Consider the following 19,682-nt stretch of genomic DNA (forward strand, 5'->3'; position numbering starts at 1 on the left):
AGTGCTTTGCCGTGGAGTGCTGTTGAAGATGATGGATGCCTTTCCCTTGGAGCAGGACTTTTGTTTTTAGCTTTGTTTTTTATTTTGTGTGCTTTGCTTGCATGCATTTCCTCAGAGGCCAGAAGATGGTGTTGGATCCCCTGGAATTGGAGTTACAGATGCTTGTGAGCCACCATGTGGGTGCTGGAAACTGAACCCTGGTTCTCTGTAAGAGCAACCAGTGCTAGTAACAGCTGAGCCATCTCCTCAGGCCTCCTCTTTTTTCTTCAGGCAGTTGAGGAGTCATTTATTTGTGTCCCCAGGAAGGCATCTTGTTGATGGCTTTTTGATAGACACCCTGTGACCTTTTGTGCTCAGCCCCGACCTGGGACTGGTGTTGCAGTCCTAAGCAGCCTGCACTGATGTTGAGTTCCTGCTCTCTCTCTCTCTCTCTCTCTCTCTCTCTCTCTCTCTCTCTCTCTCTCTCTCTCTCTCTCTAGCTTACATTTTCCATATTATTTTAAAGTTGCTTTAAATTCACATCCAGCCAACCGCTTACTTTTTTTTTTTTTTTTTTTGGCTATACAGTTCTATTAGGTTTTCTTTTTTGAGATTATAATATAATTACATTTTCTCATTCCCTTTCCGCCCTCTTAACCCTCCCTATAACCCTTCTTGTTCTTTTTCCATTTCATAGCCTCTTCTTTAATTAACTGTTGCTGTGTGTGTGTGTGTGTGTGTGTGTGTGTGTGTGTGTGTGTGTGTATGTGCATGTCTATGTGTGTATCCCTAGCTATAACTTGCTCTGTCTCTATGATGTTACTCACACGTATGTTTCCAGTACTGATCTTTCGGTACTGGATGACCAATTGGTCTGTTCTTGCCTGGAGGTGACTATTCCTCCCACTCCAGCTTTTCTTAGTGGCCCAGAGTTCTTTTGTATTCGGTTGAGGCCTCATGCGTTTTCCTGGGTCGGCTTTGGCATGTCTACTGGTGTGGTCCCTGTTCAGCTCAAGTTTAGGCAGTCATGCTGGTGAGAATTTATGGGCGTAGCTTATGACATTCCTAGGAGACACAATCTCACAGCAAACTATCCTATCCTTTGTCTCTGAGCCTTTTTCCACCCCCTCTTCTGAAACGTCACCTGAGCCTTAGGTATGCGGGTGTTTCATACTTGTAGCCATAGCCACTGGGATCCACAAGTCTGCATTCTGATTGGCTATGGCCTCCTGTAATGCTCTCTATCTGTTGCAAAGAGAAGTTTAACTGATGAACAGCGAGAGCTACACTTCTCTGTGGGGATAAGGACAGGGGTTTAGAATGCGATGAGACTAGGCTGTTTAGTGAAGTGGTGATAGTAAGGTCTCCCCCAAGATCCATGACTCCACCAGCTCCCAGCAGTTGGCTACGTTGTCAATAACAGGCATGGTTTCCCTCTTGCTGAGTGGGTCTCAAGTCCAAATCAAGAACTGTTGGTCACCACTAAGGACTGTGTGCCTCTGTACCGTTAGGGTTTCCATGTCATGCTGGTGGTTCATGAGCATTGTAGCTGGGTAGGACTGTTGTTTGCTTCTCGATTTCCAAGCTTGCATGGAGCCTTCTCATAGCCCCCAGGGAGGAGGCATTAGGTCAGTTCCAGCACAGGGGCTTTCAACCCCTGTGTCTGAAGTTCAGGGTGGTTCAGTAGCAAGGGTCCTCTGCCCCCTTTGTGAGACAGGGTCTTATGTAGCTTAGGCTGACCTCAGACTTATTATGTAGCCAAGGATGGTATAAAACTCCTCCTGACCATCCTGCCCCCTAGCTCCCAAGTGCTGGGATCGCGGGTGTGAGCCCTCACACCGGGCTTCTTTCAGAACGGTTTAAGCAGGGTCTCCTAACAGTAAGGAGCGCGTCCCAGCCTGGCTCTCAGCGTGCGCCTGGTACAGAGCTGGGTGGCTGCTCTTTGCTCTCACTTCACTACCCCGACTCAAATACCGTAATTAAAGCACTTCTGTGGGAACGGGTTGTATACACAGGATTAAAACACAACCCGTGGCCTGCCTGTCAGTGGTGACAAGCCCTCACCTTCAGGCTCTGATTTCTGTCCTCTTGTCAGCCCTGAAATACTCATTTTCTTGTAGTCAAAGTGCTTTCTAAGGACAAGTATGTTTCTTATACTTGTCGCCAAGATCTTATAGCCCACAAATCCTAAAATGTTTCACCACCACCACCACCACCACCACCACCACCACCACCATCACCATCACCATCATCATCATCATTATCATCATCATCTTGTAGTTATTATTTTGAGGCTTTGGGTCTTACATAGCTCAAGTTGGATTTCCAATTCCTTGTCTAGCAGAGGATGGCCTTGAATTCCTGGTCTCATTTCTCCCACTTCGCACATGTTGGGATTATAGGTCAGAAACTTTTAAATGACTTTATCATAATATCATCATCATCATCATCATCATCATCATCATCACCATTAGTGTGTATGTGTGTTGGCACACTGGGTGGGTGTGGTGGTCAGAGGTCAGCTTTGTGGACTTGGGCTCTCTGCTTCTGTCTGCTTTCCCAAAGGATTTGTGGGGATTGAACTGAGGTCGCCACACTTGCTCCGTAAGTGCTCTACCCACTGAGCCATCTGCTTAGCCAGATTTTTATTTCTATTATTTATTTGTTTGTTTATTTATTTATTTATTTGAAGTAGAGTCTCACTCTGGTGGTCAGGATAGCCAAGGACTCACTGTGTTGTCCAAGATAGCCTTGGACTTTCTATAATTCTCTTGTCTCTGCCTCCAGAGTGCTGTGATTGTAGGCTCAAACCACCACACTGGCCAAAATCCTAAAGTATTTCCTATTTGGAACTTTTACACAAGTTTGACAATTTTTTTTTTCTTTTTTGGTCTTTTCATGGTTTCTAAAGGCATTATGATGTCAATCGTGTAGTGTCGTTTTTTGCACAATGTCTGTCTGATGAAATGAGTGTGCATCTCTGAGCACAACTGCTAGGTCTTAAGGTGTCAGTATTTGTCATTTTGAAAACTATTTCCCAAGAAAGAAGCTGAGCTGCCTCATACTCTGTCCAAGGTCCGCATGCCCCAGCCTGTTGCTCCACAGACTGCTGTTAACAGCCGGACACTTGCCAATCTGATAAAGGAAACACAGTACTCATTGTAGCCTGAATTTGCTATTCTCTCATTACAAATAAGAATTAGCATGTTAAGTCTAAACAGTTATTTTTAATTAACTAAACAACAAATAATCAATAAACAAACACATTTAGGAAAGAGGGTCCCATTCTGTAGCCCAGACTAATCGGAACTCATTATGGATGGAGCACACACTGGGGATCTGATCTGGAACTGCTGTCTAATCCTCCTGATCCAGCTTTCTAAGAGTTGGCACTACAAGCATAAGCCACCACCGCTCCTGGATTATTTTATTTTATCGACTTATCTTTGCTGGGTTGGGGATCGAATCCAGGGTCTCCAGCATGCTTAGGGAAGCACTCCATCATCGAGCTCCCTTTTAAAATTCCTCCAGAGCAATTTTCTCCGGTCCAGTCCATTCAGGAAGCGGGACCTGGCCTCAGGCTGAGGACTGGCAGCGGGATGCAGGGCGTGGCTCACCGGGAGGCTGAGGCACTGGACCCCCCCACCCCCGTTCAGCCCTCCCTCTTCCCACTGTGGTCTCGGAGCTCCGCCCAGAGTCCTCCCGGGGCTGTCCGGGGCGGAGCCCTTGGGCCAGTGGGCGGAGCTGAGCGCCTGATTTATTCCCGTGTGAGAGGAGCGGACGCAGGAACTCTCGGGTCCCAGCATCGGAGCTTGTGGACCATTTCCCGCGTCCCGCAGCATGCAGTTCTCCCGTGTGCTGGCCGCGCTGTGCGGCGTGCTGCTCTGCGCCTCCGGCCTCTTCGCTGCGTCCGGTGAGTCCCTCTGGCCTCGCCCCTCTTCTGCCCGCCGCTCGGAAGTTCTCAGCGGGGCCCTCCCTCTATCTTTACTGTTGACAAACTTGAGCAAAGCCTGGAGGGGGACGCTCAGGGGCTGCATCCGGGTAGGAGAGGCGAACGTGCCTCTGCGTGCTCTGCCCTGGGGCCTTGAGGCTGTGATCCTAGTTTTAGCACCAAGCGGTGACCCTGGACACCCGGTGACAGCCCAGCCTCCCCCAGGGATGTGACTTACACATAACAAAGGAATCCGCTGCGTCCTGCCTCTTTTTACCGCGTCTGTAAAATGAGGCCAGCAAACTGTGTCTGCTTTCCAATCCTAACAATTTGGGAGAATCTAGTACTCTTGTGAGGGTATATCTCCAGTTAACTTTACCAGAAACTCTCTTCTGAACCCACCTGGCTAGAAAATCCAATGAACTTCTGTGCCCCACTTGTTGGTGTTTGATCAGGTAAGGGAAGAAAGGACTGAGGGGCCCGTGCGAGAGACTGACTATAGGTGGGGCGGGTCTGGAACTTAGAAAAGGGATTCCTGCCCCCGGCTGGCCTTGGCCGGCTGCTTTATCTTCCCTAGCCCTCCTCCCCCGCTCTGAGGTCCCCGGTAGAAGTCTGGGCCTCTTGCGGGATGCTTGTGGAGAGTTCATCATGAAAAAGCAGTGCCCACGTGGGGCCGGTGAGCGGCTCAAGCAGCCTCTACATCGTTTCTCATAGAAATGGGACTGGCGAGATCACAGGCACGAGCGATCACAGCTAGGCTCAGCTCTGTCGGCCTAGCACAGGGTCTGACCTCGGGATTGGAGCTGAAGGCATTGGGTGCCCCAAGCTTTCACGAACTGGGAACTGCTAGTCTGTCCACTCAGCTGGAAAGATGCCTGGGGTCTCCTCTGATCCTTTTTACCCCTCATCTTTGCCTTCTCCACAACATTGCCAAATGTTCTTGGAGACACTTCCCAGAGCAGGACCCTGAAGTCCCATAGGATTTATAGAGGAGCTGGCCTCTCCCGGTCTCATAGGCAGGTGGCCAGCCTCAGTCCCAACGCTGCTGCTGGCCACCTTCCACTTTCTGATTTCCTCTCTGGACCCTTGGTTTGGTTCCAGGTGCAGCTGTAGGGAAGGCTAGAAGCTGGGCCCTTGTTGGTATGGGGTGCCTAGGCCTTGGCCGATCCACAGTCTCCATGTGAGGCTGTGACTGTGCCCTTCCAGGTCAGAGGGGATTAACCTGCTATTTAAAGCAAGTGACTAATAGTTCTGCCACAGCGCCTTAGGATCCCCAGGCCCTTGCCGAGGGAGCTGTGTGGGCTGGTGCTCATTAATGGTGTTGCCTGCCTGCAGCTTTGGAGTCTGAGCTCCCTGGGGCCTTGAGCTTTGAGGAGGGCCCTTGTGCTTTGGGTGGGCAGCGGTGGGGAGGAGAAGAGATCTCTGAGGTTTGATTCCAGTGCCGAGTTTGGGGTGGAGTCTAGTAGGACAAAGGGGAGCTGCTGTTCAGTGTCAGGGTCCCAGGGACAGATGGGAATAGGGTAAGCTTCTGAGACAGGGTCTTCTAGTCCCTGTTTGGACATGGAGATGGGGGTGGGGTTTGCCAGCCGCTTGGCTGAGCTGCATAGTCCCTTCAATTCACAGGCCAGGTGATCTCAGCCCCAGCTTACCCCACCTCTCTTCCTCTGTTCTCCGTTCTGGTTGACGGTGCACATCTGTCACTCAAGGTGCCCCCAAAGCTCCCGTGATCTCTCCAGCCTTCCTCCACCTCTTCAGTTCCTGTTCTAAGAAGCCTCTCCAATTCACCTGCTCATGTTCCCTTTGTCCTAATGTGTTTCCTCATCATTCAGCCTGTGAGCTGGGTCTGCTGCCACCAGACCTGCACTTCTTAGCTTGTCAGCCTTGTCCTGGGGTTTTTAGCTTTCCTCCTTTCAAACTTCAATCTGGCTTCAGAGAGGGAGAGGGAGATGAAGAGGGAAAGGGAGAGGGAGACACACACACACACACACACACACAGAAAGACAGACAGACAGACACATATACACAGAGACAGACAGGCAGACACATATACACAGAGACAGACACATATGCATGGAGACAGACAGACAGACACATATACACAGAGACAGACAGACACATACACACGGAGACAGACAGACAGACAGACACACATGCACGGAGACAGACAGACAGACACATATACATGGAGACAGACAGACACATATACACGGAGACAGACACATATACACGGAGACAGACAGACAGACACACATACATGGAGACAGACAGACACATATACAGAGACAGACAGACAGACACATATACACGGAGACAGACAGACACATATACACAGAGACAGACAGACACATATACACGGAGACAGACAGACACATATACATGGAGACAGACAGACAGACACATATACACGGAGACAGACAGACAGACACACACACACACACACACAGAGTGGTGGGGTGTCTGAGACTTGTCAGCCAATGCTGGGGAGACTTAAGGAAGATTAAAAAGCCGTTGACAGACTGTAGCATGCAAAATCTGAACTTGTCGTTCTTAGGTCCCTCTTCTTCCAGCCCGAGTCCAGTCACATCTGAACCGTTCTCCAACTTGCCAAGCCCTCAGCGTGTCTGCTTCTCTCTAGACTATTATTTTCCTGTTCCTTGTCATCTTTTTCATTCTGACTTTAAAAAAAAATGTGTTTGCTTTCTTGTCTGTGTATGTGTGTGAGCCCGAGTGTATTATAACGGGCACTGCGGGCATGCAGGACCCTCAGAGGTCAGAAGAGGACCGTAGAGCCTCTGAAACAGAAGTTCTAGGTGGTTGTAAAACACCATGTAGGTGCCGAGAACCGAACCAGGCTTCTCTGTCAGAGCAGTAAGTGCTCTTAATCTCTGAGCCATTCCTCTAGCTGCACCTATAGATTTAAAGATTTGTTTCACTTTTTTACAAATTATGTATGTATGTCTCTGTGCGGGCCAGTGCATCTGAGGACAGGTGCCTAGGCATCTGCTCACGCCAGACAAGTGCTATCATTGAACCATACCCCTAGTCTCACCGGCTTCTTAAGCATAGGATGACAGCTAACTTTAGGAGTCCAGCGTGTGCACGTGGTAGCCGGACTCTTAAGTGCTTACCAAATGCCTGTGTTTGGTCTGCTGTTGCAGGTGACTTCTGCGACTCCAGCCTGTGCCTGAATGGTGGGACCTGCTTGATGGGCCAAGACAATGACATCTACTGCCTCTGCCCCGAAGGCTTCACAGGCCTTGTGTGCAACGAGACTGAGAAAGGTACCTGTGCCCAATGACCTGCTCCCCTGTCTCTTCCCACGTGGGTAGCCCTTGTTCCAGTAGAAACTCTCGGCCACTTGGAAAAGCGGGCGATTTTAGTATGTGGGCAAATTGATCCTTTCAGAGACCCTCTTGGGTCCAGGATGATGGTGGTAGGGAAGAGGCTGAGTTGGATGGGTCTTGGCTGGGTCCTGTGTTGCTTTTTGCTGTGTTCTGTCCTTTTCAGACCACCTCTCCATCTGATCTGCCTTCTTGCTTCCAGGACCGTGTTCCCCAAACCCTTGCTTGCACGATGCCAAATGCCTGGTGACTGAGGACACACAGCGAGGGGACATCTTCACTGAGTACATCTGCCAGTGCCCTGTGGGCTACTCGGGCACCCACTGTGAAACCGGTGAGCACTGGGGGCCTGTTGCTTGGCACGGGCACTTGTGGTGACGTTGCCTCTGTGAAGACTGAGGAAGGGGGCAGAGTTCGGTGAGGAACCCATTGTCCCGTACCAGACTTCAGGCCTAGCTTCCTCTCTTGGGCCTTTAGGTCAGGCCTGGTGTTGTGGGGGATGAGAGAGTGTGAGGACTGAGGTCATGGGAATGCCATTTCCTGGAGACATACAGTGTCAGAGTTAAATCTTGGGACTTTGTTCACCAGTAAGAAACAGGCTATTTAACTTAGAGCCAGGACCAGCATAGAGGTCAGGGAGGGGGGGAGGCTGTGTCGCTCTGTGCTATAGGAAGGCCAGAAGCCTGGTATATAGGGAGGAGCTGACCTGTCTGACCTGTTTGGCTATCCCCTGGGCTTCAGAGTAGCCTGGGTGAGTGCCAGCTAGCACTGCTGGTGATAGTTCAGCATGCTGCCCCCAGCTCTGCCCTGCGCATACCAGGGCTTTTCTTATCCTGTGTCACATGGGAAGGGCTGTGTTCAGACAAGGGAGGAAGGAAGGTGTGTGTGTGTGTGTGTGTGTGTGTGTGTGTGTGTGTGTGTGTGTGTGTGTGTGTGTGTGTGTGTGTGTGTGCGCGCGCGCACATTCTCATGGGGGTGTTTGGCAGTGTCCAGTTTTCAGCTATCTAGGCTAGGAAGTGGATATTCTGAGGGTCCTCCTTCAGGCAGGTGTGTGTTGTGCTCTGAGGTTAGCTGAAGGAGGGGAAAGCTGGGCCAGCTATGTGGGGTCTGGGCCCCAGGATGGCAGGCTATAGGCAGAGCGCCTGGGATACCCCTGACTTAAGAGGAGACAGAGCAGAGGCCTATTCTTTGAAGGCTGGTCTAAAGCCAGATGAGTTTGAGATTCTTAGGGGGAGAATGGGGAAGCTCCTGATTGCTCAGGCAGATGGAGGGCTGGGTGGAGCCAAGCAAGCCTGCTAATTACCGAGTGGGAGCTGGGCTAACCATGGTGTACCTGGGTGTGAATTAGCCACGCAGCCTTCTCTGGGCTGCCAGGTCTAGAGTTGTCTCTAGGCTGCATGGTAACACCTGGAGCAGAGGGTAGGTGGTGCCCACACAAGCTGCAGGAGTGAGGGGGGCAGAGGGACCGCACTCTTCTTTGTTATGCTGTTTCTGGTGCCAATGCCAAGGCTGCACCTTTGGGTCCCTTGGGGTGTGGAGATGGTGGGTGTGAGGCATCAGATCTAGGATGTCCAGCCCCATTGGGCATCTTACCCTCTCTGTAAGATTGGCAGTACCTGCTCAGGATGAGCCTCCACGGCTAGAGTCCTGTAGGTTATCCCTGGGGCCCCTGGTAGCAGAAGCTTGGGCACACACCGTTGGTGCCCAGAGGGATGGAGAGGTCTTCTTGCCAACAGCTTGACCGCTCTCCTGAGTTTCTGGTGTTGTGGTACTGGTTATGCAGAGGTGATGGGGCTATGGCTGGGAACATGCTAGCATGTGGGTGGGCGGGTAAGGACTTGGTGGTGGAAGGTGCAAAGGATACAGAAGAAAGCAGAATGGTTCTCATCCTCTCCTCAGAAAGCTGCTGAGGAGTGAGTACCATGTGGAGTCAGGTGTGATGCCAGAAGCCTCTGAGCCAAGGCAGGAGAATTCACAGGTCCAAGGGTAGCATGGGCAACTGGGAGTGACCCTGTTCTCCACACAGTAAGGCCTGGGGTTGTAGCTCAGTGGCGGAACCCTTGCCTAGCCTCACACTAAGAAGATGAGGAAAAGCCTGCTTTGTGTGGAGTTATCTTTGCTGTTCCGTACTGTCCAAGGCAACTCCCCTCCCAAACCCACTCCTGGGCGAGCCAGGGCTAGGGATGTGGAGGAAGAGGCCATCCTGCTTTTCTCTCCTACCAGAGACCACCTCCTACCTGGATGGAGAGTACCTGTCCAGCCCAGCCGTCCCTACCACAGCCGCCCCCACCACAGCCGTCCCCACCACAGCCGTCCCCACCACAGCCGTCCCCACCACAGCCGTCCCCACCCCGGCCCCCAACCCCGATCTTTCCAACCACCTAGCCTCCCGTGAGTTAACTCTGCTGGCCCCTTGTCTCCTGTGTCTCCCGTGCCGTCTTCTCTTCCAACTGGTGTCAGTGTCCCTTGATGTTATCTTCTCTGAGCGAGGGTCTGAGGTTCTCCCTGTCTCTAGGTCCTCATGAGAGGCCACGTTGTTTTTTCTTCTCTTGTCCTGTGGACATGGCTGGGTTATGGAACTTTGGATTAGGCCCCTGATGGTTGCTCTCTCCCTGCAGGCTGTTCCACAAAGCTGGGCATGGAAGGGGGCGCCATTGCCGATTCACAGATTTCTGCCTCGTCTGTGTATATGGGCTTCATGGGCTTGCAGCGCTGGGGCCCGGAGCTGGCTCGCCTGTACCGCACAGGGATTGTCAATGCATGGACAGCCAGCAGCTATGATAGCAAGCCCTGGATCCAGGTAGGAAAAGACACAGGGCAGGGTGATAGGGAACACAGGGAGAGGTGACCGTGAGGGAAGGGTCTGTATATGGAGGGCAGCCGTGGGCCTGGAGCCAAAGGGCAGATTATGAGAAGAGATGGTCTTCTTTGGTGGGGGGGTGGGGAGGGCTTTGGCACCTACAGGACCTCTTGGGGTCTTTTGAACTCAGGGGCTCTTCAGAGCACAGGCTCCAGAGCCTCAGGAGAGAAACCAGCCCCTTGGAGAAAGAACCTAGTGAGCTAGCCAGTTGGCTTTGGATGGAAACGCCAGATGATGAGGAGACCACCTTTCTCACCCGGGGTCCAGGTGGACTTTCTGCGGAAGATGCGGGTATCAGGTGTGATGACGCAGGGTGCCAGCCGTGCCGGGAGGGCGGAATACCTGAAGACCTTCAAGGTGGCTTACAGCCTCGATGGACGCAGGTTCGAGTTCATCCAGGATGAAAGCGGAACCGGAGACAAGGTGCGTCTAAGGAGCGGGCACTAACGTCAGGACCCCCAAGAGTCTAGCCCTGATGGAGAAGCAGGAGCAGCCTGAGGGTTGGGGGTGAATCTTCAAGCGCCCCTTGATATATGTAGAAATGGATAGATCTTGATCATATTCACGCTCTGTGGTCGCAGGCCGCAATCTCAGCCTTCAGAGACTCAGAGTAGTGCCATGCCCAGGCAGGGGCAGTGGTTGTGGTGGATTTGACCTTTGTTCTGAACATTTCGGGGCTGCCGTGTACAGTTGTAAAGGTGTAATTAACTGAGTGGGCACTGTTCACAGCACAGATACCATACAGGTCTATATATCTGTCAGAAAGTTGCTGTTGTTATAAATGCACACAGAGGCCCTCTAGATAGCCCCGTGTGAGCAGGGGTTTATGCCAGGGCCCTGTGATGACCAAGAGGTGAGTGACAAGGACACTAACCTGATGGTGGTGGAGAATCAAAGCAAAGGCTGCAGGCTGAGTCCATGTGGGCTCCGTGGAGGAGGCTGTTCTTCCAACCTTCGATGGCCTCTTGCTTCCTCCTCCTCCAGCCCTGCCCCTTCTCTTGTAGGAGTTTGTGGGTAACCAGGACAACAACAGCCTGAAGATTAACATGTTCAACCCCACTCTGGAGGCACAGTACATAAGGCTGTACCCTGTCTCGTGCCACCGCGGCTGCACCCTCCGCTTCGAGCTCCTGGGCTGCGAGTTGCATGGTGAGTGAGAGAGAAGAAGCTTCCTCTGTCTCTGACGGCCTGATCTGCTCAGGAGTTCCTGTGGAGACTGACCCCCTGCTTCCTGCCTGGGAGTTCCAGTTATATGCTGTCTGCCAGTCCACTGCCCTGGGCATTTTGGATAGCTATTTCACGTCTCAGTATTTCTGCTTATTTTGGTTCCTGGTGCTTCTAGAACAGGCAGTGAATTCCCCCATCGCAGGGGAATTGTCTGTTCTCTTTGTTGCTGTATTCCCAGGGCCTCAGACACGTGGGTGCTTAGTTAAATCTTTGATGAGGGATGAATGAATGAATGGAAGGACACCTCCCTGCATTATTCATCCAAGATACCCAGCTGGGAGGTGCAAGCATAGTGCTTTCCCTTCAGGCATCTGCCACCCGCATTGTGCCATCATGCGGGTGCTTCTAGGACGGGGATTTAGAAAGGGACAGGTTGCTGCTGAACCAGGGAGATTACCCTCTGAAGAGGACCTTCTGACCAATACTGCCATCTAGTTAAGGCCCACTGTCTCTTTTCTGAGGTCTGTTTCTCTTTGCAGCCATAGTGCCACCTACTGGCCATATGGGGTAACTACAGGGCTGGCTCTGCTCACCGTCTTTGAAGACCTGCCCGGAACACCCGGCTGTGCCTTCTTTCCCTGCTAATGGCACTGTTTCCCCGTTTCTGCATTTTAGATACTGCCTACAGCTGAAATCTGGGTCTCACTGGTTTCTACCCTCCCCTCCACTTAGGTTCTAGCAACTCAGGGCTTTGTGATTACTAGCCATACCTGCCACTATTGAGCCACACCCAAGCCCTGGTCTATTTTGGTTTTTTTTTTGTTTGTTTTTTTTTGTTTATTTTGTTTTTTGTTTTTTGTTTTTTGTTTTTTGGTCCCCCGGCTGTCCCTGAACTCATGGAGATTCACTTGCCTCTGTCTCCTGAGTGCTGGGATTAAAGGCATGCACCATCATGCCTACTCCGCTACCCCTTTAAAAGTATAGATTTAAGCTAGTATGCTTCTGTTACCAAATGTGGGCCACAGTGTGTACCACAAGAAGCTGAACTCGGCCCCTGTGCTCAAGAAGCCAATTGAAACAGCGAAATTAATGGTCAAAAGCAGAAAGAGATGTATTCAGTGTGGCCATGTAAGGGAAGGTGGACAGAGACCCAGTGGTTCCCTCAAGTTCTTCTTTGGGATCCTGAGCTATGTTAAAAGTTTAAATAGAGGGCCAGGGACACGCTGGCAGGTCTAAGCAGTACTGAGTCGTGGCCCCACCCACTCCTGACTCATCATTGTCCGGGCTTCTGTCTCATCCTGATCTGACAAGTTGTTAGAATGTACAAAAATCTTCAGGGAGGCACATTCGCGTCTCGTATGGTTCTCCCGGTGGCATGGGATTCCCTGGGAAATTTGCATCTGTTGGTTCTCATTGTTTCAGTAGTCTGATAGTCGCGGGAGAGACACACGTATCTTTCAGATTATTGGGTTTTGCAGGAAGGTTATCCTTCTCACAGGTCACTGCCTTTTGCATCATGTGACTTAGTGTCTGGCAAAGGGCAGAGCTAGGTCTGGTCTGACCACTGCTCCCTGGGGCTGCTGGCTTGAGGCCTTTGGTTCTCCAGGTTACCAGGATAGTTAGTGAAGCCCTGAGTGATTTAAGTCTTGGGGTAGGGCAAGTTGAGCCTCACATCGGAGAGCTGTGTCCTCTGCTTCCTTCCCATCCTGGCCCACCTTTCTCTGTAACCCAGTCTGTTAGCTCCAGAGTGTTGGGGTGTGTGTGTATGTGTGTGTGTGTGTGTGTGTGTGTGTGTGTGTGTGTGTACGTGCACTGTACATGTGGGTGGGATGAGGCCCAGTCTTTGGTGAGTTAACTGTTTAATTTAGACAGTTACTAAGTTTCCCCTAAATACCTAGATCCAAGGAGCTGAACAGGTGAGACCTTTGACCTCATGAAACTTGCAAGGAGTCAGAGGTGAGATTAGTAAATAAAAGGAAGGTCAGGGGTGGGCAAGATGGCTGAGTAGTTAAGAGCACCTGCTCCTTTTCCAGAGGACCTGGGTTGATTTATAGCACCCGCATCAGGGGCTCACAATCACGTGAAAGGCCAGTTCCAGAGGTCCCAGTGCTTTCTTCTGGCCTCAGTGCACTGCTTCTACAGCACACACACACACACACACACACACACACACACACACACACACACACACACACACACACACACACACACACACACACACAAATCAATACTCAGGCACATATTATAAAGAAAGAAGAGAAAAGAAGAAAAGTCAGTTAGCAGCAAGAAGTCTGAAGGAGGAAGTGGTGGAGTCCAGGGAGCAGCTGGAGAGCCAGTCCCAGGGAGATCTTAGAAGGGGTATTCTAGGTGGAGAATTGCAAGGCCAAAGGTCCTGGGGCTTGTTGAAGGATAAGAAAGCCGCTGGGGCTGCAGTCTGAAGTGTGCAGGGAGACTTGGAGAGAGATGGGCTCCACAGACCAACTGTTTTAGCATTTTCCAACTCTTCTCTGGACCTGCTGGGGCGGAATTTTTAATATAGTTTACGTTCCGGTTCTGGTGATTTTATTTAAAAAAAAACCAAAATATTTATTTATGTATTTTATGTATATGAGTGCTCTATCTGCATGTACCCCTGCAAGATAGAAGAGAGCATCAGATCCCAGTACAGATGGTTGTGAGCCACCGTGTGGTTGCTGGAAATTAAACTCAGGACCTCTGGAAGAGCAGTCGGTGCTCTTGACCATTGAGCCATCTCTCCAGCCCCCCAGTTCTAGTGATTTCACCCAGGGCAGATACTCTGTCACTGAGCTAAATGTTCAGAGTCTGTCTCTTTAATTTTTAAGAGGCGGGGTTTTGCTATTCAGCCCTAATCATCAAAGACACTGTCTGCTACAAATAACAACCCTTGTCTGGGGAGATTTATGACCTCCAGGACACCAGGGCCTCACTCCAGGTTGGCCTAATCTTGCAATTCTTCTGCCTCCACCTGCTAGGATCATGGAAAGGTACACCATGCCTGACCAGCTTGTTTATAAGATCTGCCGTCTCTGTGGAGAGCCACAGAGGGTCTCACTTCACAGAGGAGGGAGAAGATGACCTCCAGCGAGGCAAGGACTTGTGCATGCATATACTGAGGCCATGGCCTATAGTTTGCTGTCTCTGCGAGGCCCATGCCAGGGATAATTGTACAGGGTCCTACCCCTAGGAGATGAGGAGAATGAGTAATGTCTGAAAAGTAGTCCCAGGGTAGTGGCTACCTCAGAAGGTCCCAGTCCTGGATGAGCGAGCTCACAGCGCAGGAGTCTCTGTGGAAGCAGGGTGATGGCTGCCTGGCCTCCTGCCTTTTGTATGGAATGGCTCTGCAGGCACCTTCGGGAGGCAGGCATCTGGGGGGACACACTTTCCAGATGAAAATGTGGCTTTTCATCCCCACTGCCACACTCTTCCGCCTTTTACGGGACACAGTTGCAGGGTGGGGATGTGGCCGGACATGAGAGACGGACCATTATCCGCCCGGGAGTTTTACTTTCTACTTAGCATGACCTGTTCATCCGGGAGCAGTATGAGTGCAAACTTGTTGGTCATTCCTGAGAGTGAGCCTGGAGGCAGAGGGAGGAAACAAAGGCTGTTCTCCGGGTACACACCCCAGCATGCTAGACATGTTGGGGTGAGCCGAGGCCCTCCACTAGGTCTTAAGAAATGTTCTCGGGAAGGACACAGAAGCAGCTCCCAAACTCCAGGAATTCCTGGGCTTCAGTAGCCTGTAGCTGCTGGAGGGGAGGGGTGTTTGCTGTACATCACTGGATGGCTCCATACAGGACTTTACGGGTCCTGGCATGGGGGATGATGTCACATTTGGGGTGGTGGTCAGGATCAGGTGTGTGAGATGTGGGTACAACCTCTCTGTGGTTGTGGGCAACACCTCCCGGCCTCTGTTTTCCCATGCCGATAGCTACTTACTTGTTCAGTGTGTTCTGTGGCTAACGTAACTCCAGGAAGCACCCAGCTGTGGGAGGTGTTCTAAGAGAAGGGGAGGGAGTGCTGGGAGTTTGGCCATGTCAGGGGGTGTCGGTGATCTTCTTGGTGCAAATTGGGATGGGGCTGGGGGTTGGAGCTGAGTCCAGCTGACTGTAGTGAAGAGATAGCGGAGAGCAAGCAAGGATAAGAGAACAATTGAGGGCTGGGGAGATGGCTCACTGGTTAAGAGCACTGACTGCTCTTCCAGAGGTCCTGAGTTCAAATCCCAGCAACCACATGGTGGCTCACAACCATCTGTAATGGGATCTGATGCCCTGTTCTGGTGTGTCTGAAGACAGCTACAGTGTACTTATATACATTAAAAAAAAAAAAACAACGAGAGAGAGAGGAGAGAGAGAGAGAGAGAAGAGAGAGAGAGAGAGGCGAGAGCGAGCCAACAGTGGCCTTGGAAGGCAGGTAGGAAGTCCAAGAGGATGCTAAGTTGAGCATCATGGCCTAGTCCCAGATGTTAGGAAGCTGAGGATGAAGGATCTTCTAATAGTTTTTTTGGGGGGTGGTGGTGATGGTGGTGGTGGTGGTGGTGGTGGTGGTGGTGGTGGTGGTTTGAGGCAGCGTTCTTTGTGTAGTCCTGGCTGTCCTGGAAACTGGAAGATCTCTTGAGACCAGGAGTTCAAAGGCCAGTCTGTGTGATACACCTGAACTCAGCTCAGAAAACAAAGGCTGGTGGTCACTTAATTGGGAAGCGTGCTCATGAGAACCTTGGTTTCGGCGTGCAGCACCACATAACCTAGGTGTGGGGGTGCATGGCTGTAGTTCCTTTACTCTGGTGGTGTAGGTAAAGATCAGATGTTCAAGGTCATCCTTGGCTGCGTAGTGAGTTTAAGTCAGCCTGGGCTCCACAAAATACCGCCTCAAACCAAACCAAACCAAACCAAACCAAACCAAACCAAATCCTAAACTAAAATAAAAGCCGTTTGGGAACCGCAGCCCTTTCTCTTTTTATCATCTTGAACCTACACATACTGGTGACAGCCCCTTTTGCCCACAGGATGCTCTGAGCCCCTGGGCCTGAAGAATAACACGATTCCTGACAGCCAAATAACAGCCTCCAGCAGCTACAAGACGTGGAACCTGCGTGCCTTTGGCTGGTACCCCCACTTGGGGCGGCTGGACAATCAGGGCAAGATCAATGCCTGGACAGCTCAGAGCAACAGTGCCAAGGAATGGCTGCAGGTGAGAGCGGGTGGGATTTGTGACCCTGCCCAGCCCCAACCGCTGCTCTCCAAGGGATTCCCCGAAAAGCCTTAGTTTTCTTTGTTTCTTTTTCTCTTTCTTCTTTCCAGGCTACCCATTTTCTCTTGATCCTGCTTTGTTGTGCTTTCACACTTGCACATGCACACACACACACATAGACACACAGTCACACACATACATGCACATACATACACACATACACACGCACTCACTTGCACTCACACACATGCACACAGGCACTCACATGCAGTCACACACATGCAGTCACACACATGTGCATGTACATGCACACACACATACATGCACATACACACATATATGAACATACATACACACACAGACATACCTACACACACATACACACCCACTCACACACACATAAATATACTCACAAACACACATACCTACACACTTAAACACATGGATACACACATACGCTGCTCATACACACCCACTCACACATAAACACTCACAGACACACACACACATATACCTACACACACAGTGACACATACTGACACACGTGCACGCTCACACACACACACACACACACACACACACACACACACACACACACAGAGAGAGAGAGAGAGAGAGAGAGAGAGAGAGAGAGAGAGAGAGAGGTAGAGAGGTAGCACCGTCTCGTCAGCTATCACAGAGTTGACAAAGCTTGCCTGTGGGCAGCAGGGCAGAATGGCAGAGGGCACTTTAGGACTAAACCACTTCAGCAAAGCACATGTGTTCTCCCACTCAGTGTAACTGGGAAATCTCAGAGAGAATGGAGAATGCAGATGGGGAAACTGAGTCCTGGCAGATTGTGTGGCGCTTACCTGCTGGTTGTGGGTGAGCAGGGCTTATAACCTAGATCTGGGGACTGCCGGTCCAGGGGTCAGTTTTCAGGATAGTCAGGGAAAGGACAAACCTAGGCCAGAGGTGCTCAGTCGGGGTCGGGTTCATCAGGAGCCACCCGCTTTTGGGCTCTCTCAGGACCATGTAAAGCTCCAGGAAGCCTGACAGGTTTCAGAAGCAATTCCCACTCCTATAGGCTGTGGTCTCTTGGCCTGTTCACCACACCCCAGTATACATCTGATGCAGGACCTGGCAGAGTTGGCCAAGGCCCGGACCTGTGAAATGCCCTTCACTAAGCTTTACTGTGCTGGAGTTCGTGGGTGTCAAAGTGGATCATTTACGTGCCTTTGTTTATTTTGACTTCACATCTTTGTCATATTGGAGATAGAACTCAGGGTCTTGGGCATCCTAGACCAGTGCTGTGCCACTGAACTATATCCCCTGTCCTTGGTATTTTGAGGCAGGGCGTTGATATGTAGTCAGACTGGCCTTCTACTCCATTGTCAACCTCCTAAATGCTGGGGTTACAGGCGAGCGCCACCACACAGGCTTTATCTTCTGGATGAGTGTCCTAGGGTTTCTACTGCTGGGATGAGACATCATGGCCAAAAAGCAAGTTGGGGAGGAAAAGGCTTATTCAGCTTACACTTCCATATTGCTGTTCAACATTGAAGGACGTCAGAGCAGGAACCCAGATGGGGCAGGAACCTGGAGGCAGGAGCTAATGCAGAGGCCATGGAGGGGTGCTGCTTACTGGCTTGCTCCACATAGCTTGCTCAGCCTGCTTTTTTTTTTTTTTTTTTTTTTTTTTTTTTTGGTTCTTTTTTTTCGGAGCTGGGGACCGAACCCAGGGCCTTGCGCTTCCTAGGCAAGCGCTCTACCACTGAGCTAAATCCCCAACCCCTCAGCCTGCTTTCTTATACAACCCATGGATGGAAGCACTCACCATGGGCAGGGCCCTCCCCCATCAATCACGAATTGAGAAAATGCCTTACGGCTATTCCTTAGGGAGGCAGCTTTTTTTCCTCACTTGAGGTTTCTCCTTTCAGATAACTCTAGCTTGTGTCAATTTGACATAAGACTAGCCAGCGCGAGGAGGAAATAGGCTAGCAGGTCATCCCCAGTGTGTCTGCCTTTTCACCTTCCTGAAGAAGCTCCAACCTAGGACGATGAATGTTGTTTTTTTTTTTCCTGTAGGTTGACCTGGGCACTCAGAAACGAGTGACAGGAATTATCACCCAGGGGGCCCGTGACTTTGGCCACATCCAGTATGTGGCATCCTATAAGGTAGCCCACAGTGATGATGGTGTGCAGTGGACCGTATATGAGGAACAAGGAACCAGCAAGGTGGGTGTCTGTCCGGCTGCAAGTCCTGGGATGCTGTGGGGTCCTGATGGGTGGAGGAGGTGGCAGACTGTGGGGCACTCCTGACACTCCAATTGTTTCCAGGTCTTCCAGGGCAACTTGGACAACAACTCCCACAAGAAGAACATCTTTGAGAAACCTTTCATGGCTCGCTATGTGCGTGTCCTTCCACTGTCCTGGCATAACCGCATCACCCTGCGCCTGGAGCTGCTGGGCTGTTAGTGCTCAGTCCTTCCAGCCCAAGTGACGAGGACGGCCAGAGGCTGAGGGGCCTCCTGGCCCTGCCTCCCAGGCCCTGCTGCCTTCTGTGGCTGACACCTTCTCAATCCTCCCTCTTGATTGCACTGGGACTACAGGCAGGAAGGGCAAGGGGGTTTCAGAGTTGCCCCTCACCCTTCCCCTCACCCTGCAGCCCCCACAGGCCTCCTGCTAGCCCCTTCTCTCAGGCATTCTGGGGGAGTTGGACAGGTCTGAGATGAATAGAGAAGAAGAGTGAAGTTGGGGTATGTGGGCTGCTGTACCAACCACCCCAAGTCCTAAACTTTCTCCAGGGGTTGACTCAAGACTAAAGGGAACCTCTGGTTGCCCACCCATCTCTGCACACCGCACATTCCTCCATGTTCCATTCCTGGAAGGAGAGGCCCATGTCCTCTTGCTGCCCCTTGGGTCACCAGATCCTGCCTCTTATCTCCTGAGACCCCTCTTGACCCTCGCTCTGGAGCCTCGGTTGACAAGAGGACTGTCGGGTCTGGAGAGATAGATGGGCTCTGGGTGGTTGGCGAGCTGGCTGTGGGACCTCTGCTGGCTTGCTACCCAAGTTAACAAGCAGATTCCAAAATACATTTGTGCTCTCCACTGGACCTTCTGTGCTTCCTTATTGCTCTGTCCAAGCCAGAATGTCTGGTGCTCTCTGCCCCCACCCTGTCCTCCTGAGCCCAACACTCTTATGTCAATTGCC

At 51.3% G+C, this 19,682-nt stretch overlaps 1 protein-coding gene across 1 annotated transcript; it reads left to right on the plus strand.

Moving 5' to 3' along the window:
• The first annotated feature begins 3,731 nt into the window (after positions 1-3,731).
• Mfge8 (milk fat globule EGF and factor V/VIII domain containing) lies at positions 3,732-19,584 on the plus strand. Its single transcript, XM_032893387.1, has 10 exons — positions 3,732-3,892; positions 7,069-7,191; positions 7,454-7,585; positions 9,475-9,642; positions 9,870-10,051; positions 10,379-10,534; positions 11,116-11,260; positions 16,305-16,489; positions 18,557-18,706; positions 18,809-19,584. Exons 1-10 carry the CDS (start codon positions 3,820-3,822, stop codon positions 18,944-18,946), a joined length of 1,452 nt encoding a protein of 483 aa, XP_032749278.1. The 5' UTR covers positions 3,732-3,819; the 3' UTR covers positions 18,947-19,584.
• The last annotated feature ends 98 nt before the right edge of the window (positions 19,585-19,682 follow it).

The sequence above is a fragment of the Rattus rattus genome, chromosome 2, assembly GCF_011064425.1.
Source record: "Rattus rattus isolate New Zealand chromosome 2, Rrattus_CSIRO_v1, whole genome shotgun sequence".
NCBI classification, from domain to species: domain Eukaryota; kingdom Metazoa; phylum Chordata; class Mammalia; order Rodentia; family Muridae; genus Rattus; species Rattus rattus.